The sequence below is a fragment of the Mastomys coucha genome, unplaced genomic scaffold, assembly GCF_008632895.1.
Source record: "Mastomys coucha isolate ucsf_1 unplaced genomic scaffold, UCSF_Mcou_1 pScaffold22, whole genome shotgun sequence".
Taxonomy (NCBI): domain Eukaryota; kingdom Metazoa; phylum Chordata; class Mammalia; order Rodentia; family Muridae; genus Mastomys; species Mastomys coucha.
In genome coordinates this window covers 169,976,534-170,003,934 of record NW_022196905.1, presented here as the reverse complement: position 1 = coordinate 170,003,934, position 27,401 = coordinate 169,976,534, and the positions used below count along the sequence as shown (strand labels likewise).

At 40.7% G+C, this 27,401-nt stretch overlaps 1 protein-coding gene across 10 annotated transcripts in view; it reads left to right on the top strand.

The window, feature by feature from the left end:
• Nucleotides 1–27,107, top strand: part of Unc5d (unc-5 netrin receptor D) — a 533,275-nt gene extending 506,168 nt beyond the window's left edge. For all 10 annotated transcript variants that reach the window (XM_031339462.1, XM_031339463.1, XM_031339461.1 and 7 more), the window contains 3 exons: nucleotides 1,143–1,307; nucleotides 10,610–10,788; nucleotides 23,596–27,107. In XM_031339462.1, coding sequence (XP_031195322.1) covers nucleotides 1,143–1,307; nucleotides 10,610–10,788; nucleotides 23,596–23,800 — 549 coding nt within the window. In that variant the 3' untranslated portion in view covers nucleotides 23,801–27,107. The remainder of the gene's footprint in view (nucleotides 1–1,142; nucleotides 1,308–10,609; nucleotides 10,789–23,595) is intronic.
• Nucleotides 27,108–27,401: the final 294 nt, after the last annotated feature.

Genomic DNA, 27,401 nt, shown 5'->3' with positions numbered 1-27,401 from the left:
TAATTCCAGCCGTGGCCCTGGTCTTTTAACACAGCCCAAGCCTCTTGGCAGCTACCCTTTCGAGTCTCCAGCTTCCAGGCTTCGGGCATCTCTTGCCACCTTTCAGCGTCAGCATTGCAGAAAATTATATTTTTAGCAATAAAAGGAGCAAATTAATGCAGCGATAAACACAGGAAATAAAAGTGATGTTGAAGGTTGTTAGAAGCTGGGCATCCATGGTCAGTGCCAAGTCTCCAACCACATTTGACTAGGAAGCAAATACATTTTTTAGCACATTAAAAAAAAAAGGCTAAGAAGTAGGAACAAACTATAAAAAATTTGCCTTTGCCTGCATGCTCTAGCTAGTATTAGGAAAAAGAGTACTTCCCATTCTTATTTAGTAAAACCTACATTTATTTGCCAGGGAGTTGTATCAGTCACTTGAGGATGGGACCATACCTAAATTGTTAGTATTTCTCCTTTATGTTGTAGGGTTCAGCCATTCCAACTTACCTTTCTTGTGACCATGCATATGTGATTAGACAGCTACATCACTCTGGGTGCCAAGCATGTTTGTGCCCCTCTAGGGGTTGTGTGTAATTGTACCAGATACATTGACAGAGTTTGCCCCTCCACAAGAGTCTGTGGTGTGGGCAGCCACTTCTGGTGTGATTCTTCCTTAGGTGAGAAGGTAGCATTCCATTATATAGGATGGAAGGACTACAGGCTTATATAGACGGAAGGACTACAGGAACCTTCTAAGGGGGGGAAACAGGTTAAATTTTAATGGTGCTTTTTCTATGTAGTGTGTTGTGTTGTGTGTGTGTGTGTGTGTGTGTGTGTGTAAAATCTGACTTCTTGCAGCATGTCTTAGAAATTTAAATGTTATCAATTGGAGTTGATATTAATTACTTCTATGCTGCCTGGCATATGCTGAAGCATTATTTCTTTGCTACAATATCATTATTATCACCATCATTATCACTATCATTACTATCATCATCATCATCATCATCATCATCATCATCATCATCATCATCATCATCATCATCATCATCCTCATCATAGTTACTGCGCTTAAGACTCTCCTGTTCTGGTTCCTCAAAGCAGAACTCTGCTTTTCACACCCCTTCCTCCCCACCCCCACTGCCCACCCTCTGCAGGAAGTCCCCTTCTCCCGAGTGTGGAGCAGCAACCGGCAGCCCCTGCACTGTGCCTTCTCCCTAGAGCGCTACACTCCCACCACCACCCAGCTGTCCTGCAAAATCTGCATCCGGCAGCTCAAAGGCCATGAACAGATCCTCCAAGTGCAGACATCCATCCTAGAGGTAAGTCTGGATGCAGATCTTTGGACTCTCTTCCTAAGTGACGGTGGGAATAATGATCGATCGCATACCAATCGTGCCTTTGCCCTTGGGATTCTTGGGAACTTTGCAGTGTAGATTCTTCCCTCTCATTACCAATGAGGAAGAACAAACTTTCTCAGGCTCAGAACTGAGCCAAGCTTCCCACTGGACCAGGAACCTTAACCTTGAGGTTCTATAGAGGGGCTTTTGGGGAAGGAGCGGATGTGGGGATTTTTCAACAGAGGACGTGGGATACTGCAGGCTCACACATAAGGAGCATCAACATTGAGACTCAGACTCAGGCGGCTACTGGGTTATTGTTTAACTGGTTCCTGGCTGTGTTTTAAAAGACAGGTGGTTGCCTTGTGTACTTCACGTTTGGAGCATCTCCCCACCAACTTCCCTTTCCCACATCCCTGTCTTTTTTGTTGGCTTTGTGACCCACAGACTTTACCATCTGTATTTGTCAGCATATAAATATTAATGAGATAATAATTTATCCTCATCTGCAAATGTAACACCTCTATGTACATACAACTCACTTTCGAGTTTTTTTCCCTTTGAATGTGTAACTTAATACGCTATCACTTCTTTGCATTTTCATTTTAGCTCATTGTTTATGCAAAGTGAGTGTTGCTAATTCCCCAAATAGTTTTCCTGAGGACTGGGTAGCTTTCCTGACGATCATGTTTTACAATTGATAGCTGTCTTAACTGATATGTATGTGAACTCTTTGCATTCATTATTGCCAATTAGCATTTAGTGATAAAGCGGCTTTGATGGGGAAAGTACATCCAGAAATCTGGGTATGGTATTTTTAGAACTTCTTTCATGAACAGCCCTGGCATATGTTATTCAATATATTTCAAGAAAAATATAAACAAATGTTATATGAAAACTACTTTATTTTATTTTATTTTTTTAGAATGTAACCCCTTTTAGTAATAGTTCATTCTGAGGTTAAATGAAGTGTTTTATTTTTGTTTTTAGAAGTTTTTTTTTAATTGACTAAATTTGCTGACAGTTTTCATACATGCATACATAGGATGAGGTGGTTCTCAACTTCTTAATGCTGCAACCTTTTAATACAGTTCCTCATGTTGTGATGATTCCCCCAACAATAAAATTATTTTTATTGCTACTTCATAACTATAATTTTGCTGATGTTATGAGTCAAAATATAAATATCTGATATGCGGCCCCCATGAGGGTCGAAACCCACAGGTTGAGAAACGAGGAAACAATACATTGTGGTTACTCTCCCAACCCCACCTCTCTTCATTCCCTTCCCACGCCATTCCTGGCCTCTTTCCACCAGGTCCCCTTCCCACACCCGTGACTTTGTCTTGTGACCCACTGATTTTAACCAGGGCCATCTTTGTGGCCACAGGTTTAGAACTGTCCGTGAGAGCCTGGTGCATTCATTTAGTGGATACACAACTGAAAACAGTTATATCTCTTGCCCAGAACCCATCAGTAACCAATAATAGTTTAGCAGGCAGAGGTAAGGCTCTGTGTGTCCCGCCCCACCCGTGATTGGCAGTTGATAGACCCAGTCTTGTGCAGGCCCAGGGAAGACAGCTGCAGCTGGTGTGAGATAGGTTTGCAATGGCTGTATCATTTCATAACACCTTCCTTTCTGTTCTCTGGCCCTTGCATTCTTTCAGCTGCTCCGTGATATCTCTGCACTGTAGAGAGAGCAGAACAAACACCCCAACTCAGAGATGTGCACTGGTCTCCGTTAACCTGCCCTTAATACCATGAGCAGCCATGAGTCTGCATTTACCACCATTCTCTGCTAAGAGGCTTTCCTGATTAAGTAATATTTGCCTATAGTTAGAAGCAGAAATACTTAAAATGCAGTTTGTCACCATGACAGCTTAGCTAAACAACAGTCATAAGATCCTCTCCGGGGTCTATAGCCTCCCCAGCCACTGATTTTCAAAATGAAAACCAAAAGAGAGAGGGAGAAAAAAACAAACAAACAAAGCACACACCTAATTTTAAGTGCACTCATCAAAGGGCAAAAGAGGCATCACACCCTGACATGCCTGTTAATAGGCCAAAGTGTTTTAGGTGTGAAGACTGTTTCTAAAGGACACCTAGATGTTGGGGGTTGATTTCTGTTAATACAGGAAACTTATGGAAGGACGGTAAAGGGTTGGTCCACCCATGTTGCAGGATTTTCCCTGTCCAATCACATTAGGGCAGTGGGAGGCTTGTGATTGGACAGGAGAAGAGAGGAGCATTGAGGAGTTGAGACAGAGCTAGAGGTGGGAGGAGAGGGAGAGCTAGAATGGAGGCTGATGTGATCTTATCAAAAGGTTAGAATAATTGGGTTCAAACTTTATCATTATCATTTGGCTCTGAAATTTTTGTATTGGCATCTTGTAAATTGGCTAATTAAGCATTAAGAATGCCGGGCAGTGGTGGCCCATGCCTTTAATCCCAGCACTTGGGAGGCAGAGGCAGATCTCTGAGTTGGAGGCCAGCCTGGTCTACAGAGTGAGTTCCAGGGCTACACAGAGAAACCCTGTCTCAGAGAGAGAGAGAGAGAGAGAGAGAGAGAGAGAGAGAGAGAGAGAGAGAGAGAGAGAGAGACTTGATTCTACCAGGTAATTAGATGTTGAGATGGCTAAGCAGGGGTGCCTGGATGCCTGGAGTGTTGCGTGAAAGCGAGAAGAACTGGGGGGGGGCATCTGAGAGATGGCCCAGTGGGAGCTATGTTGCCTCGCAGGGCAGGAGCGTGGTTCATGGCTTGGCCCCACTCAGAGTTGGCAGGTTCATGTTTTAATATTTCCTGCAACATGCCCTAATACTTCTTGTTATTGCTTGACTAAGTTTGTGAAGTGCATCAAGGATAATTAGGAAGCCAGTCCTTCCTACCATTTGTTGTCTATCCTTTTTCTTTTTTCTTTTTTTTTAAGATTTATTTATTTATGTATATGAGTACACACTGTAGCTGTACAGATAGTTGTGAGCCTTCATCTGGTTGTTAGGACTTGACTGAGTTTAGGACCTCTGCTCACTCCAGTCAACCCAGCTTGCTCCGGTCAGCCCAACTCTCTCCAGTAGACCCTGCTTGCTCAGTCCCTGCTTGCTCCGACCCAAAGATTTATTTATTATAAATATGTACACTATAGCTGTCTTCGGACACACCGGAAAAGGGCATCAGATCTCATTACGGATGGTTGTGATGAGATGAGATCCCATGTGGTTGCCAGGATTTGAACTCAGGACCTTCAGAAGAGCAGTAGCTGAGCCATCTCACCAGCCCTGTTTATCCTTTTTCTAATGATTCAAAGTTTACAGTGACATTGAGTTACCAAGACAGCATTGCAGTATCTCTGGATACCTGAAAACAAGTATCAATCTAAGAAAACTTTGTTGAGTGATGGCTATTAGTCCACAGACTTCTGCTTTTCAGTCTTCTACTGCTCTTTTGATCCTGCCAGTGATTGGTTTATTAATTGCCTAAAATGTTGGTGTTGGGATTTGACCCAGTCCCAGGACATCTTCCTTGAGTCTAGTTTATTAGCATTTTTTATTTTACAAGACAATGGATGGCTTTTGAAAATCCCTATATTCCAGGATGTTTCATCTGTTTCATACTGGTCACATAACTATCACTGCTCTGTGGATGATTTATCACTGCATCCACAATTGTACATGACATAAAATCTCGAAGAAGTTACCATTTTCTAAGGACATTGAACTAACAAGATGGCGAACTACAGTGCAAATTGAGAGATGCTCTCTAGGCTCAAACTCTCCACATAGATTACATTATTTCAAGACTCCAAAATAACCTCGCTGTGACCCATAATTTGGGAGCTCACTCATGGCAAACATCCCCAAACCAGTAATTTTGTTAATAAGTACATAAATGGAGTGATGACAAATTCTTTTGTAAAAAAAGAAAGCAGGGCTATGGAGATACCTTGGGCCTAATGTGCTTACTATATAAGCAGTATGCTTTAAGGTCAGTTTTCACAACCCCCATAACACACAAAAAGCATAGAGCTGTATGCTTCTAATATGTGTCTGTGGAGTCAGAGATATGCAGATTTATTGAACTTACTACCCAACGACCCAAACCTGCTAGATGAGCTCTAGGTCAAGTGAGAAAAAAAAAACAAGACAAAACAAAACAAATAAATAAATAAACAAAAACACATGAGGCAGATCATTCCTGAGAAAGAACAGTACTCAAGGTTATCCTTTGGCCTCAACAGATAGACACAGCTGAAAACACAGGAACACTGCACACATGCCGAACCACAAAAGAAGAAACCATAAAACATCAGTATTTGTGCGATGGAGTATGTACTTGTTTATTCTGTAGGTTTTTAGGATAAGAATGTATATCCTACATGAGGAACTCATCTTCTAATAGTGTCATCATTGAACTGTCTCTCAAACTCCTTCCAGCATCTGGAAGAAGCATGCATCTGGTGATCAATAACAACTGCTGTCTTTTCCTAAACTGGATTTGACTTTCAATAGTAAATGCTTGAAGCAACGGGCCAAATATGGACAATTATCAGAAACCGATTCCCACAGAAAAAAAGGGTGACATTCTAAACATGGGAGACTTTGGAATCATAGACCAGTTTTGAAGGCAGGTCACACTGCGTGGTCACCAGAATGTTGTCAACATTGACTCTAGAGTTCAGAAAGCTTTGTATGTTAACCTCTAGGACTTATTGAGCACATATGGTCAGAATAATGGGGAACTTTTTTAGCTTTTGGTTGATGTCATTGATTTTTTTTCCTTAATTGTGTTCCCCAAATCCCTAGGCATTTCAGCTCAGAGTTTTCATTCTTTGTCTTATTTGAGTGAGTTTTCTTAGAGTCACAACTCCTTATATTTGACAGGACAGTCATGATGGATATAAGCACACACATGTCTGTGGGTATGGATGTCTACTAAACCTCTAAGTCAATGCAGAGATCAAACCCATTAAAGGCATTTGATTCTATTGCCCGGGTTTACACCTGCCACTTCCCTTCATGCCTTTGATCTAGGTGATTTTACAAATAAAAACTATTCTGCAATGACCCTTAGTTTTAACCAAATATATAATAATAATAATAATAATAATAATAATAATAATAATAATAATTATTATTATTATTATTATTATTATTATTATTATTATTATTAATGTGATCAGAATTGTGTCAGCATTTAGGAGCAGTGAGACCCTCTTTCTTGATGCAGCCCTGTTGAATTACAGAATGACTATTGCCAACTGATGCTCTGTCAAATCAGCTCTCTCATCTATCTAGAAACTGTAGCCTGGAACACTCTAAGGAGCAGGAAAGAACCCTCACATAATTTATCCATCATTTTTTTCTGGTATAATATTATTGAAGACAATTTTTGGTAGAAGTGACTTAAATGGGATTCCTGCGTGCTACAATTTTCCCTTTAAGCAATTCTCTTATCTTCCCTCCAAGAGTGGTGGAAGTTGGGGGATAATTTGTCTGCTATAAACCAGAGTCCTTGGGATCTCTCGTTGATTTACAACTCCCTGTGCTTGCCAGGTAACGGCCGCTTATCTCAGATGTACAGAGCATGAAAATCTACTGTTCCTCTGCATATTTAATTTAAACAATCAGGGAATATGATGTAACCACAGCCTTCTTAGTACTTGGCTCAGGTGTCTTCTTGAATACATCATAAATGTTACATAAAGTGTCATTCCAGTAGAAGGGAAATATTGAAGTTTGGAAATTTTAAGAGTGAAGTGGATCCACTTATTAAAGTATAGTAAAATTTTTAAAATGCTCATTTTTAGATCCAACCTCATATATTTGATTGACCTTCAAAGGCAACACACTTTTCTTCTGCCAAGAGATTCTTGGGGGGTCCAACTGTCCTGAGTGGTCCCACTGACACAGTCTGAGATCTGCTCTCATTGTTTTGGTTTTGAAGACTCTATGAGATTTAAGGAAGACTGCTCAGAGAACAAAGCGCTTGCTGTGAAGCTTGAGGACCTGGTCTGAGACCCCCAGCGCTCCTGATAGTTAAATGCCATGTGCAGTAGTGCACGTGTCTTTAACCTTTCGCTGGAGCGGTAGAGACAGGAGGATCACCGGGGCTTGCTGGTCAGCTACTGGAGCCCAGAAGGCTCCTCCGTGTTCAGGGAGAGACCCTGTCTTAGTGAATAAGGTTGAGAGCAACTGTGGAAAATACCTAAAGCCGTCTACTTCTCTCCCTAACACTCATGCACACATGCAGACATGCGCACACATGTACACAAACACATGTGCACAAACACATACAATTCTTTATTTTTTTTTTCATGCTGAGAAATAAACTTAGGACCTTACACATGCTAACAAAGAACTCTACACACCAAGGTGCATTCCCTACATTCTCAACCCAGGATTCTATTATTCAAAACAATTCCAAGTAGCATGGTCCAAAGCAGATTTTGTATTTTATAGTTATTTAGACTGGACCTTTGTTTTGTTTTATATTTTTGCTTGTAAGCCTCCTTCCCCTAAGTTAATAACCTTTGATGCCATTTCACACAGGAGACTACTATATTATCTTGTGTAAATGTCTCCTTTTTTCTCTCTCCCCCCAACCCCAACCATTCAGGATCCCCTCCCTTCCTTCACTTTCTGCAGTAGTCTTCAAGTCAGAAAATCTGTAAGGAAGCTATTCCCACTTGATTTGCATTTTTAGAGGCTAAAAGAAATTTTACAAACCATGATAAAAAATAATGTCTACTTGTAACCTATTTTATGCAGCAAGAAGCAGGGTTGGTTTATTTTATAACCATCCAATATATCAGAACAGAATTGTCCACTCTGCCCCAAATAAGAACCTATCCACTCAAAGTCTGCTCAGCCAATGCCTACCAATCCTTCAAGGCCAATGCAAACACTTCTTCCATGAAGACTCTCCTCCATATAAATTGCCAAAGCATACTATTAATGTTACCCACACAGGATTTTTTTTTTATAACCTCTCTGCTCTGTGTAGTTCATATTTGTTTTGAAGCAGTAAAATGGGGGCAGTTACTAGGACTTCCAACTTATGGTTTCAGGTGTGTCACGAATTACTTGGGTGTTTTCTTTTTTTTTTACAAGCTTTCGTACTTTCTGTTGAGTCTGCAAACTTGGACTACAGTCTGATTAGGAAATTGAGACGGAAGATTTTATAGCATTCAGAGTTCCAAGCCAGAAGCATAGAGTCCTACTGCAAAGTAATTTAAAGCATTCTGATGTAAAAACTACTTTTGTTATTAGATGATCCCAAACATGAGCATGGAAAGAATTTGTATAAGATTACTTTGTGATGTCGACTAGAACTGAAACCAGTCAGTTGAACTCAAGAGGAACGTTGGACAGGGTACCTCACATCTGCACATGACCATGAAGCTCTCCTCTCTCGGCACATCTCAGATATGCTTCTTCAGTGCATCCTGGGCTTTCAAGACACATACCATCTTAACCTGTCCAGTGATAATGGGAAATATGAAAAGCATTGCCAAATCATTAATACAACCTCTACATCAGCCTGCCCCTTTAGCTGACATATTTTGAAGGAAACATACAAGCCTGCTACCAGCTGAGGAGGGTCATGGTGGCTGCAGTGCCCACCGTAGGAAGGCATAATAAGGTCAGGGGTCGCGGAGAAATCCGATCAGGACTTGGGGCAGTAATAAAGCACGTGCTGACTTGAACATCTTCAAGCATGACTACCAATCCTGCATTTTTAAGCATGCAGCACACAAGTTCATCATCCAAATGCTAGCTGAGTGGGGTTGAAAGCGTCCTATCTAGTCCCTAAACCCCCTTGAATTACTCTTCCTTGTTCACATAACAGATTGTCACCAATTTAGAAATATAAAAAAATTCCTATTTTTATTAGTCAACATCCAGGCATAGCTGCATTCTCTGGTCACGATCTCAGCAACTGAAGAAAAGCATTGGCTAGCGAAATTTTCTTATTGGAACGTAAAGTCCACGGTGTTCCCATTGTTGGTACAACTCAGTTTCTTGTCCTGTGGGACACAGGTCTCCATACCATATGATAGGCATAGTCCAAGGGTTTTTCTTGGATCCTAGCTACACATCTATCGCCTTCCCAAACAATTCATAGCAAGGGCATGTTTTCATCTTCCTCTTCCAGAGCAGAAGGAAATGCCTCCAAATCTGGGCTGTGCATCTCAAAGGTAGTGTATTTGCCTACCTTGCACAAGGCATAGAATTCAATCCTCAATACAGTCAAAGCAATGGGCTGAGGGAAGGAAGGAGCAAGGGAGAAAGAGAGAGAGAGAGAGAGAGAGAACATTCTAGAAGAGCTATCCTTTTCTCCTTTTGAAGGTGTGTAACCCCAGGACTAACCTGTGGGTCAGGGTTAGGTTAAATCCACAAGGGAAAAGAAAAATAATTAACTCAAAGCCATCTGATTAGGTCCTTTAATTATGTCAGCATGTCAGCCATATCTCTCTTATTTTATGGCATACAATAATCATGGGCTTCATTGCACCAGATATTTATCAATTCTTAAAATTCTATTAGTCTGCATGAATCTATCAGCCACCACTTCCAGCCTGCCAGATCTCCTTGTGACTTCATCATGGGTGTGGTGACCTAAAAGTTGTTTTCCTTCCTGGGCAGCTGACATTAGAAGCAGCTGGGCATGCGGCATGTGGAAGCCATCCAGCCATCACTGTGCACAGCTCACAGAAGCATTGTCTCTGACAGAGTCTGTCTCATTGAGGGGAGTTAATTCAAAAATGGGATTAATCATAGTGCCATACAACTGCAAGAGTAAGGAAAAGGACAAACTTTTGTAGCATTAACATACAGTCCCCTGCCCCTTACAGCTTCCCAGTCTGCTGCTTTGATCATCCCATTTATCTTTAGTCTCAATGACTACCAGAGGGTCATTCCTCAGACTGAACCCAAATCTGTCACCAGGTAGCTGCTTCTTACTAATTCTCATCTCTCCGAAAGCCTTAAAAAACATAAAATAAAATAAAAACTACCTAATTCTTTCCTTTCCAGACAGGGCAGGATGTTAGGAGCTGGTGACCTTTGATATCTCAGAGTGGAAGAGGCCACTGTAAATCTTTCAGATATGATTGATGGGCCACTAAAAAAAAAAGGTCTTTACTATTTTGAAAACTAAGGGAACCTGTCAGTGTGTTTTATGTATGCATTTGGAGCATGTGTGTTAACATAGATTTTTCACAAATAAGAAATGTCAGTGATGTTTTTCTTTGGGCCTGATCACACATCACTTATCTTGTTTATAGAGTGAACGAGAAACCATCACTTTCTTCGCACAAGAGGACAGTACTTTCCCTGCACAGACTGGCCCGAAAGCCTTCAAAATCCCCTATTCCATCAGACAGAGGATCTGCGCTACGTTTGATACCCCCAATGCCAAAGGCAAGGACTGGCAGATGTTAGCACAGAAAAACAGCATCAATAGGTAATTTGGGGTAACTTTTGAAATGCTTTGACTTTGCAAACTCTGAAAAATAAAGGGAGTTGAGGCAACCATGTGGGCTTGGGATCTTGGTATATTCCTCTACTCTATTTTTTTATGGAGTCCAGCTGCAGTACCTGTGTTTGGTATCTACTGCCATCTCACCCTGCCTCAGGGCACGCTACCAAAAACCCTACTTTAGTTCTGGCTCTGTGTCCAGGTTTGCTATTTGGGTTACTCAAACAGAGGCCTAGACTGTGCTGTCCTGGTAAGTGATTAGAACATAGCTTATACCGGTACATAGCCACAGGGCAGCAAATATCCTGCTGTCCTCTCTCCACCCAGTAATGGTAGGCACTGCTTAGCCCCTAATGGGGACATTCTCAGTCTGTAACAATGGGTGCCTAGATACAATTGAGAGGGAATTTCAGGGCAACTTGTAGACCTGCTGCCAAGTGAAGAGAAAGTTATCTTGACACCAACACCCAAAAGGTGTGCTGCAGAGAGTGACAGTGCTCATCACCGCACAGGTTAGCTGATGACTTACTGTCCTTGAGCTGCCTGGAACAGAGAAACCCTAATAAACTTCATTACCTCAGAGGAGCAGAAGCATTGGTGAACTGCTCAAAGCAATGCCAGTGTGTAGTGTGGGAGGCTGGTATGCACTGGGTTTGGGTTGACTCCTGGGGATAAGGCAAATAAAACTCTCCTCTCCCATAACTTCCTCTAGACCCCACAATACGCTAAGCTGGGTTTTATGCATCATTTTTACTTTCTTTGCCTTTGATACTATTGGATTTTTTTTTATCTTTTTTTTTCTTTTCAGACAAAGATATTTTTCCCATTGCTTTTTTTTTTCCCTGCTTGTTTTTCCTTCCATGCTTGGCTTGTTCTCCCTTTTGACTTTTCCTTCTTTATTTTCACAGACTCCTACCTGACTCTTTTGTATCTGAAAGGGGGAAGGGGTTAGGTGTCTGCCAAGAAAAGATAGAATACTGCTTCCTGCCTCAGAATGGATCCAGAATCCACAAATGAAGGATACAACCAGAAGTCATTGACATTGTTACCAGATGAAAATGAATTTACAAAGAATAGACAGACCCAAAGAGAATAGATAGCTTCTTGAAAAGGCACAGCTCAGACCAAAAATGGAAGCATTAAAAAGACGAATGTGTTGGAAATACTGTAGCTTAGCCCACTTCCAAACTTAGCAAGCTTAAAAGAGGAGAGATTTCTTGGTTGTCATCCATGAATACCATGACTGTGTCATGTTCACTTTCTGGTCAACATGGACAACAGGACAAAAAATAGACCAAGAAAATTAATTTTGTTGAACAATAGTGGGTAGGAAGAAAAGACCGATGAGGAGAAGAAGGGAGGGGAGAGGAGATGGGAGATGGGAAGAGGAGAAGAGAAAAGAGGAGAGGAAAAGGAGAGGAGAGAAGATAGGAAAGGAAAGAAGAGGAGAGGAGGGTCCTTGCTCAGCAGGGACTCGTGTCTGCTCCACACCCTTGTGCTGGAGGCAATTCCAGTTTGTAGAAGCATGTCAGTTAAAGCTACAAGCTTTTCTCTCTAGTTATGGGCATATAGAATAGATGGTATATTGCCTTTATTCTAATTGTGAAAGGTTGTGAATTTCAAAGTAGTATTAACAAACAGATAGTTGTTGCACAGACCCTGTGTGCCCTTGTGTACTTCTACAGATTTATAGGGTGAGCTAGTGGGTGCTCTCACTTCATTCTGTTTAACTGTCCATTTACAACATAAGACCTAAAGTACATGGCTGCAATGTCATGTCTTTCTGACTTCATACTGTAGGGAAATTGCAAACCATGCTGTAGACTACATTTAGTGTCTTTTATGCCCAGACATTAATGAACATCAATTGTCCACGCTTGAGTTAGCTGCTCTCCCTGGGTCCAGGGTCATGAGCCTTGTTGACTTGCTTATTTTCCCCTAATACCTCACTTCCAGAAAGGCCTAAACTCCCTTGCCATCCTTGCCATAAGGAATTCAAATACCTATTTTGTGGAAATTTTCCAATCTAGTGTCCTAAAAGCATTTTCAACAAATATTAGTTGTTCACCTTGACATTACCACAATGAATATGAAATTACAATAGTGTGAATGTGTATAATCTACTTCTCTCTCAAAATCTTACCCAGATAACATATTCAACTCAGCATGTAGCGTTTCCTACCTCCCTCATTGTTCTCCAGCTTGGATCTTTAAAATCCTAACTGTGAACTGAAGGACCTGAATCAGGTCAGCAGAGTTTCTGTAAGTGGCCAGATAAGAACTAGTTAGGCCATGTGGGATCTGCTGCCAACAACTCAACAACTACCCAACTTTCTGTCTCTGTGCCATGAAGCTGCCAGGGGTCATGCCAAACCAAGTAGGCCTGACTGTTCTAGCGAACTATGCTTATATGAACAGGTAGCAATCTCTATTTCTTCTCAGTCTGTTTTTCCCAACTTGCAGTTGTCCATCCTCATTGAATAAAGCTTCCTTAAGATTCTGTTGCTCTTGTCAAGACATTGCCAGGAGCTGAAGATTCTTCTTCAGGTCTACCCCAGCCTCCTTTAAAGTGGAAGAGGCTGCTGACACTAGGGCTGACACACATACTGAAGCATCTGGAGAAGCAGCAAAGGAGATTTTCTTGGGACTACCTTGTTGGTATCTGCTGACTCAGCTCAGTCTCATCTTCCAGCAATGCCTGAGTTTCTTTTATGTTTTCGTTTAGACTATTGTATTATTGCTATGTAAAGAGATGCCATGACCCAAGGCAACTTTCAAAAGAAAGCATTTAATTGCGGTTGACTATAGTTTCAGAGGGTTAGTCCATGAACATCACAGCCTGGAGCATGGCATCAGGTAGGCAGGCATGGTACTAGAGCAGAAGCTGAGAGCTAATACCCAATCTGAAAGTTTCAGGCAAAGAGAGCAAGATTGGGCTAGGTGTGGAATTTTTAATTGTCAAACCTAATCCCAAAATGACACACATTCTTCAAAATAGCCACACCCCCTTTAACAAGGCCACACCTTCTAATCCTTCTCAAACAGTTCTAAACAAGTAACTAGCATTCAAATATGTGAGCCTACTGGGGCCATCCTCAGTGAAGCTACCCACAAGTTACAGAGATGTGCATCCTCCTTCATGCAAACATGTATGACAGAGGTGGGGTGGAATCCACTTCTGTTTTCCTATTATGCAATACCAAATCACTGATTTAGCTCACATGGTTAGGAATAAAATGTATATGCCAATATGTAGGCAACACTGTGTGAGAACACTGTTTCAGAGTCAGAATAGAAAGGTTGCACAGAGGTGCAAGTATGCTTTCTCTCACTTTGATCACATGATAAACTTTTACCTGGCTCTCCCTTTCCTTTCACCTTCCCAAAGCATTGTACAGGTTCTAGTAAAAGCCATCAAACACTAAAGAGAATATTATCAAGAGAATGGAGGAAAATAATTGCTCTAATTTTTCTTCCAGTCCTGAAAACATACTTTACCTTTGGCAAACATAAATGTCAGTGTTGCTGATGATCATCTATGCCTCTCTCTCTCTCTCTCTTTCTCTCTCTCTCTCTCTCTCTCTCTCTCTCTGCCTCTCTGTCTCTGTCTCTGTCTCTGTCTCTGTCTCTGTCTCTGTCTCTCTCTCTCTCTCTCTCTCTCTCTCTCTCTCTCACACACACACACACACACACACACACACAGAATACGCAGAGAGACAGAGAGACAGAGTGAGACAGAGAGACAGACAGATCTGAACAGGAGGCATGGAAAAACAGGAATAAATTAAGGCTCAGCCCCTGGTGAGAATATGAGACAGGATAAGATGTCTGGCCACATGGATCACATCAAAAACTCAACAGAGTCCAGTGAAGAATGCTATAGAAAACCGTTCATCTATCAGTACTGTGAGCAGGGCTGGCTCTTACTCAGCACCCATACTTACTACATGAACAAACGTACAAGGTTACATGTTTAGCCTGTAATTTCAGCTGTAGTAACTATCTATTGCTCTGGCCACACGTGAGCAGTGATAGAGAACATTGTTGAGGATTGATTAAATATCTGCTTCCAGTGCTAGAGAGATGGCTTAGTTTGCAAGAGCACCGCTGTTCTTGCAGAGAACCTGGGTTCAGTTTCCAGCAACAACAGCTCCAAGCTGGCTATAACTCCTGTCCCAAGAGATCCAATGTCCCTCCTTCATAGGCACCAGGCAGGCACATGGTACACAGATACATATATAGAAACATACTCCTACATATAAAAATAAATAAATATTTAAAAAATACCTGCTTCAGCCAGCAATATCCCATCATATCCAAACTGACATATTATTTTGCATTTTTGATACTTATTTCTAAATTACCATTAGACATGTATAGATAAGGCTGTCAACCTGGGAGAAATTCAATAAATAATCCTTGACTAGTTGATATGAACTCTCTCACGGGACGCTGTCCTTGATCCTTGATCTGAAGAGAGAGAATGTCTCTTCAGAAATCGAATGGACACAAACAAGGATCCAGGGATTTTTGAAAATGAATCTTAATAAGAAAACAAGCCACAAACCCAAAGTTGTCTTTTCTTGTATGTCTTCGTGTGTGAAGCCTATGACTAGATCTTCCAGGCCTTGTGATTTCGACATTCAAGAAACTCTTGTGAGACCAAAGCTTTACTGAGTTGCTATGGAAATAGATGCATGTGATGTGGCTGGATGAATAGAGGGGAAGCAGCCAAAGTAGAAGAAAATTACAACGTATTAACTGTCTTTCCCGAGGCCTTCCCTAATAGTAGACTTATTTGAAAATTTGGCAGCAATGCCAGAGAAACGTATTTCTTATTAGCCATCTAGTTCAAACATCAAATGGGTCTCAGGTGTTGGGTTCATGGGTGGCGCTGTAAAAGTTGAGAAGTTATGAAAGTCCTCCAGTCCTTGTGGCTGATAAATGGCATGGTGACATCTCGTTTTCTTTCCTCCACAGCTTTCATTCAGCAGGACCTTTAATGAGAAGCAGAGTCTTCTCGCATTGAGGTCGTATCTCTTCAGTCCCACTGCCTACCCTCTTAATTGGAAGCCACAGTGTAGTAAAATGGCCAGAGGGTAGACAGAAAGGACCCAGGGAGTCATAGGCAGCCTATTCGTCAGGTCAGGAGAATTGCTCAGAATCATCAAAGGTAGCAAAGTTCTGGAGCAGGCCATGGAGGTGAAGAAGGGAGGGAGAAGGAGATGTGCAGAGATATGCCCAGGATGCATACCAAGCAGCAGCCCTCCCTCGTTCCTGTTTCAAAATGTACTGCGATCGCACCAGACGGAGCTTTCTTGGTTCTGCAGGCTAGAAGCCAGAAAGTACCTCCTTTACCTGTACTGCTGCCGTTTCCAAATAAAAATTAAATAAATAAAGATCCTTCATGATATCTAGGAGAATTCATGCACAGGGCAATAGCATTATGTAGGTCCCTGGGGGTGCAATACAATGAAGTTTAAATCAGATTTTCTGGTTCTAGTCCAGTGGACTGACTCAGGGTCTGAAATCAGAAAAGCGCGTGAGGCCAGAGGGACCCAACGCAGCGGAGTCGTGGGTATTTGGGTTTCATTCTGCTGAAGTCAACGACTCATGAAACTGCCTGCTGATATGAAGCAGAAAAGAGACAGCCGCGGGACAGGGTTAGCCATGAACAAGCTGTATGTGGATTATAAGTGGCAGGTGTCTGTCCTGAAGGCAACATGGTAAAGAAGCTTTTATATGATCTGGTGCTCCCACTGTTAGCCCCATGGGCTGATGACAAGGGACAGCTTTGAAAAGGGCTGGCTCCAGGTTTTATTTATTTATTTATTTATTTATTTATTTATTTATTTATTTATTCATTTCCAGGCACTGGTAAGTTCATGCTGATCTTTGCAGAAGTAAGTGTCTCCCTTTAAACACAGCCCTTTGCTCAAAGGATGGACATGGCAGAGCTGGACAGCCAGTGAGAGGAAGCATCACAAACAATACTGGAAAAGCTAACAACGTCCACATGTTTGTAGATGATGTCTTAAAGTGGAATCATTTTATCAGCCTGCCCCGTAGATCACATATCCTTTCAGTGATAGGCAAGTTGAAACTCGTACTGAGTCATTTGCAAAGTGAAAGGTCTAAATATTTTACCCTTCCCTCATGGACCGTCAGCCCTGAATGCTTTCCTCTTAGTCCATTGTAGTCCTACTTTGCCCTTAGGATTCTCAAAAATGTCTCAATGTGATTAAAGAAAAAAATAGACTTGAAGTTGGATTATTTTTCCCATGGATGTAGTCCAGCTCAAAGTAATGTCCAGATCTTGATTTGATGGTCTTTGCCATTGTTTCATTTCCAAAAGCCACAGAAATTGTCATGTGTATCCTGGGAGGAGTGAAACTGGAGCTTTAAACGCAGACTATAACTAACTATGTTCTCATTTGGTAGTTCACAGAGGCTTCTAGGCCCAAGGGCTTGCATATACTATCCAAAGAGTAGAGGTCCCATCTTGTCTCTCTTTCCATGAGCGCATAACACATTAGGCAGAAAGGAACTCTGGGAAGGGCCAGGAAGAGCAAACTAGCATGGCGGATCTGAGCATGTCTTCAGCTGTCCCTGTCCTTCCCGTAATGCTCTCTGGCTTACAGTTTGTCTCCTGCTCACTCAGTAGTAGTCATAGATGAGACTTCTCCTGCTTTACCTTGACAGTGGTTTTGCTGCCTCTTGAGCTCCCTGCTAGCCCAAAGTTTGGAGATGGAAACATGATGAACAGAGCAAATGGTTATGATGAATCTATCCAATTACTGTTACTCAGTAAAAATGGCTTTTCTCTTGTATTTGCATTTAAAAAACTGTGTGGAGGGTTGCTTTGGGTCGCATAAGAGGCTTTCATTAAATGAGACAATTAGGATGATAGCAGAGATACTAATATTGTTTCATTAGGATTGCATTTCAATTCCCTATTCCATACTATACAAAGATTATGCACTATTCTAGAAACAATGTTTTTTAATTTATTAGACTCAGCTTTATTTACTTATTTATTTTACTGATAAACACTTCGGAAAGAAGATATTCCTAAAATAAGCTTTTTAATGGCAACATCAAGGTTGAGCTAGTTATAAGGTTCTCCTCCTTCTCCTCCTCCTCCTCCCCCTCCTCTCCCTCCTCCTCCTTCCCCTCCTCCTTCTCTCCCTCCTCCTCCTCCCCCTCCTCCTTCTCTTCCTCCTCCTCCTCTTCCTCCTCCTTCTCCTCCTCCTTCTCCTTCTCCTCCTCCTCTCCCTCTTCTCCCTCCTCCTCCTCCTCCTCCTCCTCCTCCTCCTCATTCTCTTCTTCCTCCTTCTCCTCCTCCTCCTTTTAGAATGTAAACAAACTTGTACTCCCTGCCTTTGGGGTTACAGAAGTAATTGGCTGACAGCGTTGGTTAGAATGAAATTATGGCCTGTACCTAGTAGAAGAGTCTCCAATGCTAAGGATATTTGGGTGCAGCTCAAAGGTGGCCCCCTGCTGTATGTTCGAATAGCATTGTCTGACACATTGATCATAGGAGTATCTGATGCCTTTTGAGGGTGGTTTATTGGGGCTTCCAGCCAATTACATCTGTAACTCCTAAGGCAGCAAGCCCCTGTAGCCGAGCCATGGTGAGTAGAAGCAAGGCTTTGTTGGCGGAGGGTTAGAAAAAATGTTTCAGGAAAGTACAGAGTGAGCTTGATGGTGCTTTGTTACATTCCCTGGGGCTCAGGTGGCCATGGATACCAGCTGCAATAAACTTAATCTTTGATGGGTCATTGAGAATATGCACAGAGGTAAACTACTCTCTAAGGTATTTGCATTTGAATACTTTGGGGACTGCTCAGAACACCTGGAAGCTTTTACTACACTGTTTTTAGCCAGGGTCTCTTCAGTAGAACTAACCATGAGCTATACTAATCATGATGGCCCTATCTGGTGGTATTTTATTATAGTCTCTTAAACTCTCCCCTGCCTTCTACTTGTATACTTTAAAAAAGTCTTCCAGCATCTCTGAACCTAATCTGAATTCCATTCTTAATCTAACACAGTTATAAGTTGGAAGGTGTAGTTTGGACATTAAATGGATTACATGTTTAAGTGTGGCTCTATCAGTTGGCCCATGCCAAACATGTGTCAGGGTATTTCAGATTGCACTCCTTCCACTGAAAGCCCCAGACTACGTACATGGCCAGGTTAATGGGGAAGTTTAAAAGGTGAAATTAATCACAGAAGCAAAACAAAAAGGAATTCAGGTGTATAGAAAACTCAAATATTCACCAATACACATTTAATTAGATTTCATAAACCATCACTACCACATAAATTTATATGTGTGTGTTTGTGTGTGTGTGTGTGTGTATGTGTGTGTTTCATCATCTTAGTGTGACCCATAATTTCTGGTATCTTAGCAATTATTCTTACTCAGAGAGCATCCAAGAGAGGACCAAGCCATTTGAGTCTAGTGTTCTGGGAAAATGATTTGAACTAAAAACCTAAAATATCCCAAAGTCACCCTCATAGTTCAGTGGTTAGACCTTCTATCGGCATGGTAAATGACATCTGTCAGGCACCACCAAAAGTAACATTAGTTATCTAAATTACTTCGGTTGGTCAGGATTTGTAAAAGCGATGAGGTTTAGTGAATAGCTTAACACTCTGAGGGCTCTAAAAGGAGCATAATAAAAAATATTTCTGTAGAGAAAGAAAATGTTTTTTTCAGCCAAACTTCTGAATATTTAGAATTTATAGTTTGGGGTAATGTTTAGGTTTCTTTTCAGAGAGAGGAAGGGACAGGGTGTGGGGAGAGAGTGGAAAGAAAGAAGCAGGGAGAGGGAGAGAGGAAGGGAGAGAGGGGAAGAGAGAAAGAGAAAGAGAGAGAGAGAGAGAAAGAGAAAGAGAGTAAGAGGAGAATAACAGCATGATGAGAGAAAGAAGAAAGAGGAAGGGGAGGAACAAAGAGAGAGACAGGGAGAGGGAACCAGTGACTCCCTTGGGAAACTTCTTAAAATCAACATGAATTCCATGTTTTACTAGTAATGTTTGCTAAATTTGTGCTTTCACCACCTGGTATCCAAATGCATCAGAGTGACTGAGGAAAAATGGGACTCATATATTAGGATCTGAATAATTTCAAAAGTGTGGTATAAAAAAACTCAGTTGTATATATGGCCTAACACTTTTAAAAAAAAATCACATTGCATTTGCATATATGCACCCCATAAAACCACATCACTATCTTTTAAGGACAGCCTGTTGGAATAAGAGTTTAATTTAGGTTTTTTTTCCAGGTTGTTTTTTCTACTATACACAGGGAAACAAAATTTTATCAAATGTCTGGTAATAGCAAGGCAAATCAAATGATTAAGACTAATACAATCTTATATCTACTAAAATAAATGGAAACTTGGAGTGTATATGTATTATACTGAGTGTGTTTGTGTAAATTCAAAGAACGGCTCTAAAAGTTACTTCTAGAAGCACATTTCACTTGCTACAGTATGTTCAGAGATCTGCGCCAGTTGAAAGCTTCATTTTGGCCTCCTTTAAACATTCACTTTCTTTAGCGCTGGTACCTACTCCACAGATCTCTACTTTCCCAGAGCTTCCTAGAGCCATGCAGCTGACAGCAGGCACTGTCTAGTTTGTAGTGCTTTTTCTGGACTATGTGTACAGAACTCCTACCCGATGTGGGCTCCTGGATATTTTTAAGACTAATTGGGACCAAGATTCCCTACCTGAAAACCATATGCTTGAAGATTTTTCACTATTAAGTATTACAGCTTTTATCTTGAAGTGTCAAAGATAACTAAATGTGTAACTGGTTAAATAAATGTCTTAGAGTCCTGCAGTCAGGTCATCTATGTTGAGGCTCAGCAACCTTGGACATCTAGATCGTTTTTTCAAAGGAAACACAGAACAGGAAGTTCAGTCTTAACTTCTTTGAATTAGTTCTCTACTGTGACAACAAGTTAAGTCATAAGAGCACTGGACAGAGACAGCACAATGGCCACAGGGCAAATCTGGCTAAAAAAAATTTGTTTCATTTAGAAATATATCAAAGGGGAAAACAGAGAGTAATGTTGTAAGAAAAGTAGAAAGAGCATGACAATCAAATTTCAGACATACTCTATGATGGTTTCCGAGGATACAGCCATCATTCACATGAATGTTGTCAGTTGCTGCTTTCATGGTACCATGGTAGAGCACAGCAACTGCAGAGAGCCAGGCTGTCTGAGATGCACAAAGCCAGAACTATTTACTATCTGGCCTCTGTAGGTTGGACAACCTCTAAAGGAGAGCATTCGGATCACTTTGATTCCAGTCACCGTACAAAACCTCATTGTTGTTTAATAGAAAAAAACAAAAAACAAAACAGCTGCAGCCCCAAGTCAAATGGGAGTGGTAGTATTGCTCTTTTGGTTACAGATAATATTTTATTTGGGGGAAGAGAAGTCCTGGAGATCCAGCCCTGGCTAAGCTAGTCTCTACTACTAAAACACAGCTCAGCCTGTGGTTGATCCCTTTTTAACAACACTGGAGATCATAAAAACTTTTTATTCCTTCCAAAAATTGACATGGAAAGAGGTGGCCACACCTGCTAGTGTGTGACTATTTTTCTACTATCCCTTCCAGTTCTGAACTGCCTGAACCTCGGGTAAAGGGGATATATAGCAAGAGCCAGCAACTACAGACTGCAGAAAGTGCTAATATGAACTCAAATTTTTAAATAAGAAGAACCAGAATCTGTCCAAAGTACTCAAGAAGGATTTACTGTTTCTTTTAGCATAGACATTAACCACATTTTTAAAAAAACAAAGCTGGCTTGTAGGTAGAGCCAGTGAATGGGGGGCAAAGACGAGGGAGTAGGGTGAGGAAGACAAGAAAACACTGAAGGAACTAGAGCTGGCCTCGACCCTTCCTTTCTTAAAAATTCTTTTTAGTTGAAGGTATGTGGAATAATCCTGCTATGTCTGCTTTTTGATAAGCAGCTGTATATAAACTGTGTGTAGGTTTCCTATAAGTAGTCGAGTATGATTGGAAACTGGCCTTCAGAAGGTCCCACTTTGTGATCACATACTAGGAATACTGGTAGAGAGTGCTGCTCTCTTCAAAATAGAAAGTGTTCTGCAAACTGTTTCTTCCCAAAACACTAGATTTCATTGGGAATGACATTTCTGTCCTTACTTTAAAAGTCCCCATGAAAAACACTGACCTTTAATCCTTTATACGGTCTTCGTCCTCACAATAGCAAAGTTATTGTCCAAAAGGTTAGGGTTCATTTTTTTCTTTCACTGAAGATGCTATATCATCTGGAAAAGACATGTAAGAATCAATTACTCAGTTAATGTCAGCTAATGGATGTTGAATAAATGCCTGTCACAGTATTATGATAAATGCTATGGAAGATTCGGCCAATGATTAAATATGATCTCTTTCAGAGTTTATAATAAAGAATGAAGACAGAGAAAGATGTTAGATGAAGGGGAAGTGTGTATGTGTGTGTGTGTGTGTGTGTGTGTGTGTAATCTCCTAAGTTTCATTGAGGTCATACTATGATAGGCATGAACACAGGATTTCTTATGACTTGAAAATAGAATGTAGCAATGCAATATGTGTTCAAGATTTTAGAAAGTCCTTTATTGACTATACATCCTGATATCCTAAGATATAAGTGAAGTCTGTCCCCCAAATTAGAAGTGAAAAGTGAGTGAGTTTATTAAAGGAAGAGACACAATAAAGAGGAAGTGTCAAAAACAAATATCCTATTGTCAGGGATCAGAAAGAGGATCATAAATACTAGTTCTTACAGTTTAGTCTTTTGGAGATATTGAAGTGAGAATTTCTGATCCACTAACGTTGAAGTGGTAGATAGATATATAATTACACTAACACCTAAGGTGATAATAAACCCTATAAACCATTTAATTAGTCAAGAAAATGGGAAGTAGACATTTAGCACCAAAGGAGGAATGGTCAGAAATTGAAAACAAAACCTTGGCAATTCTTATATTTGTCGAGGACTTAGATAGGAAAATATTTGTAAAACAAAGAATGAGTTTACTTCATATAGACTCATGTAAAAGAACATTGCATGAGAACAGTGAGCAGGGAAACATACATATATTTTCATACATGTAGCTTAAGAAAGGGAAGGATTGCTGGGCAGTGGTTGCGCATGCCTTTAATCCCAGCACTTGGGAGGCAGGGGCGGGAGGATCTCTGAGATCAAGACCAACCTGGTCTACAAAGTAAGTTCCAGGACAGCCAGGGCTATACAGAGAAACCCTGTCTCAAAAAACAAAAAAGAAAGACAGAAAGGGAAGGATCACAGGAAGATGCAAAAGAAGGTGGCACTAGGGCACTAAGGTCATTCTTGTGTAGAGCTGTAGTATAGTGCTGGGATACAAACCAGACTGCCTCAGGCTTTCTCCTCTGTGTGTCATTCCACCACTATTTTATTGCTGCCCTTTTAAGGTCATTTTAGGGGCTAGTGAGATGGCTTAGCAGTTAATGACACTTAAAGCTATGCAGATGACCTTGGTTTGGTTCTCAGCACCCACATGGCAGCTCTCAACTGCCTGTAACTGCTGTAACTACAGTTCCAGAAGAGCCAACACTCTCTTTGCCTTATTAGAGTACCTGCACGCATGTGATGCACTTGAACGACAACAAGCCCAAATGTATACTTATAAATAAATAAACCTTTAAACTTAATCCTGACTTCTTTTACAGAGATCATTTGTCTTATCATTCTGAGTTATTTCTCCTTTGTTTAATTTTACCTAGGAATTTATCATATTTTGCTACACAAAGCAGCCCCTCCGCTGTCATTTTGAACCTCTGGGAAGCTCGTCATCAACAGGATGGGGATCTTGACTCGCTCGCCTGTGCCCTTGAAGAGATTGGGAGGACACACACAAAACTATCAAACATCACAGAGTCCCAGCTTGATGATGCTGACTTCAACTACAGCAGGCAAAATGGACTCTAGTCGGTTTCTTCTCTTGAGGCAGCACTAGTGGCGGCCTGCTTCAGAGCAGTGACTTCAAGTGGGGAAGACAAGGCAGATTTTTTGCCCAGGGGCATTTAGGGGAACTCAGCCTTTATTGAGAGTCAGTGAGAATTTCTGGATGAAGACAATGAGTTTTATGTAGGTAAAACATGTTAACAGTGGGAGAAAAAGAGAGCCCTGCTATTTCCTCTGAATCCACACACGGGTAAACAATGGATATGCTCCTCAGATTTGGACTACTGAGGATAAAGTGGAGGTATATGTAGATACAAGTAGTTCTGAAAACCAGACACATGACAAGAAAGCCGGGAAGGCAGAATTAAGTGCATGCTTGGAAACAGGTTTTTAATGACTTGCCCCATGGGGCCATCTGATTCTGAGACCAGATTTTCAGATTCCAACCAACTGGCATCCGGGAGGTTGGACATCATGATAAGACTAGCTTTCAGAAGTGAAACCAGATTGCCAACCTATTAGTATGATGTCAGCAATGTCAGGGAGGACATTTAGAATTTAGAGTCTAAGTATATCACACCAGCACTTATTATATGAGTCACTTAACAGAGATAAGATCAAGAAGGAAGATAGACCTCAAAATAGTTCTTGGTACCTCACCTTCATCCCCCAAACACCCACCCCCAAGACAAAACTCATTTCTCTCCTATCCTGAAAGATTGCAGTATGGAGACATTAAAGAACATAGTTGCTCATTTCAATACAGAAACATACTTCCCCTCACTCAACAGAGCAGGACAACCAACCTCTTTTCCCAGCAAAGCCACTCTAATCTCAGAATGCTTTTGCCATACGGCTTACTCCATGGAGTGGCGACAAAAGAGGCTAGACCAGGTCCAGGAAAATATATAGACTGCAGATGTTCCAGGCATTGAGTAAGCGCTGATCCTAGGAGACGGGTATTTAGCCCAAGTTCTCCAACATTTTCCACATAAGAAATGTGTTTTGCTGTGTTTTTTCCATCCAGATTCTGGAAATCTTCTATCCTTTTGTACTATGCTGTCATAGTATGTCTCAATAGGGCTTTAGGACATCCTGCCATTGTCTTTAGGAAACTTACCTGACAGCCTTTCTGACTAACACCTGAGTGAGTGAGTGAGTGAGTGAGTGAGTGAGTGAGTGAGTGAGTGAGTGAATAAATGCCTCCAAGGAATAGAACCCTACCATACTTTCCTAGGAACCACACACATCATTCAGAGAGACGTCCCTGCTCGACTGCCAAGCCTCACTATGTATACTTTCTCCTTAATAGTGTTAATTCATAGCTTTCATTTTAAGTTAAACACACACACACACACACACACACACACACACACTCACTCACACACACCAGTGGTATTTTAGAGAATTAAAATCTGTAGATTATTCATGAGCTCTCTATCTTACACTTTACTACACTTTTATATTTGACTACATCATTCTGACCAATATCTGGAAAGACTGAAGATGAACAGATAGACTCTTCTTCTAGAGGAAATTTTCAGGAACTGCCTACAATGAGGACGACCCAAACCAAACACCCACATTAACTTCCAGGCAGCTACTTAGTTTTTTTTTTTTTTTTTTTTTTGAGGATGATTACATTTGAAAAAGCATGATCAGAAATAGGATAAAAGAGAACCCTTGGAAATGAGGACATGATCATGCTATTGTTTTTATAGATCCTTTGTGTGGAAACAAATGTTTGCAATCTCTTCCCAAGTGGAAATACCTAAAGACAGGTTGAAGTTTTAATCCCGTGGATCAGACATTGAAGAACTCTTGAATGTGTTAGCCATTTTATCTAACTAGCATGTAATATATCAGGTCCTCTATATCATATAGAAGGCTTTGCTGTGTGCAAGTCAAAAGAAACCAGGTTGCTTTGCTTAGGAATCAAAGGCTTATTCTATCAAAAAAATGAATCATCTTAGAACTGACAGACTTACTCAGAATCCCATATCTGGATCAGGAAAACACCCAGTATTTCCCCAGTATTCTCAACCTATTTATTCATCCTTGTAAAGAAGAAAGAAAAAAAGCATGTTGAATCACTTGGCATCACTGATAAGAGTTTTTGAGAAAACTCTTGAGCTATAATCCAGATAGATGATAAACTGAGCGGTAGGGTCAGATACAGACAGAATCTGCATCCCTTGTTAGGTAATAAACTATTTGCAACACACTCTAGAGAGAACTTATACTAACATTGATTTGGAAGATTTTTGTTTTAAATTTCCTACTCTATCCATTTCTCTTCTTTCCCTTCCAATTGGCCTTATAATTGTTTATATGTTGTATGAACCTACACACGTTCTTTGTAGATTTTTTACAGCTTTTTTATAATATATAAACTGATAAAAAATTGTAATTGTCCTGGCATCTGCGTAGGTTATTTTAAGGTGAGGTAACAGGAACAGCATAAAGGTTGATCCCGTGTGTCTGCAGTTTCCCCCATTAGATTCAGGTTTTGTGTTCTGTTTGTTTGATTTTATTTTTTGCCTATATTTATAAGTGCACTTGATCATAATATCACATGCAGTAATAAGGGAGATGTCAACAGAAGTCACCTCACATCCCAGACCATGGTTCAGTGAGGTTCACCTTGACTTTTTATGTTTCCTTCTTTATATCTGTCTTATTTCTGCTAGGATGCTACATAGGATTTTAAAATAAATATGTTACATTCTGTGGTCTTTGAATGCCAGGGTTGTGTAATATTTTACAATGAAATTTCAAAGAGAACCCTGGTCTGTGAGATTTACAGATCAAGGGATTGTGTGTGTTCCGGGTGGGTCTGCAGGTCACAAGTCTTAGCTAACACTTGAACATGCAATGACTGACTGTAACCTTAAGCATTTCCATTGCTTTCACCTATTACAGCACAAATGCCCATGTTGGAAGAGGTTTCCACATTATTCTGGGCACTAAATTTGGAAGTATCACAGTCATAGTACAAGATGAAACAAAAATTAAAAGTGGCCTTAAATACTTGGTAGTTTCCATAAAATTTTTACAAAAATAACCTTACTCAATGCCAAATTTCTCAGTGCTTGGAGACATTAAGTCTAATAGTTACACTTTAAACATGAGTTTAAATTTTGCCACCAAAATGGTAAGATCCACAGCTTTGCAAGACTACAGCATCATTACGTAAATTTACAGTCTTTACAACTTCACATACACAGTCTTAGTAGTTTACATTTACATTCTTTAATCCAAAAGGAAACTTGTTCTGTGGATTTAAATGCGACCTTCATTCACCAGTGCAGACAGACTCATAAAACTCAGATGTACTCCCACAAAAATTTCATTGGCCTTTTTGTAAGGGATGAAGAGAATTGATATAGCTTCTTTTAAAGAGAGGAACTTTTATTTTTATCTCAAACTGCTGTCATCCTGGTTTCTTGTTCTTTTCTTTTCCTTCTTCTTCTTCTTCTTCTTCTTCTTCTTCTTCTTCTTCTTCTTCTTCTTCTTCTTCTTCTTCTTCTTCTTCTTCTTCTCCTCCTCCTCCTCCTCCTCCTCCTCCTCCTCCTCCTCCTCCTCCTCCTCCTTCTTCTTCTTCTTCCATTTGACTGTGAGAAGG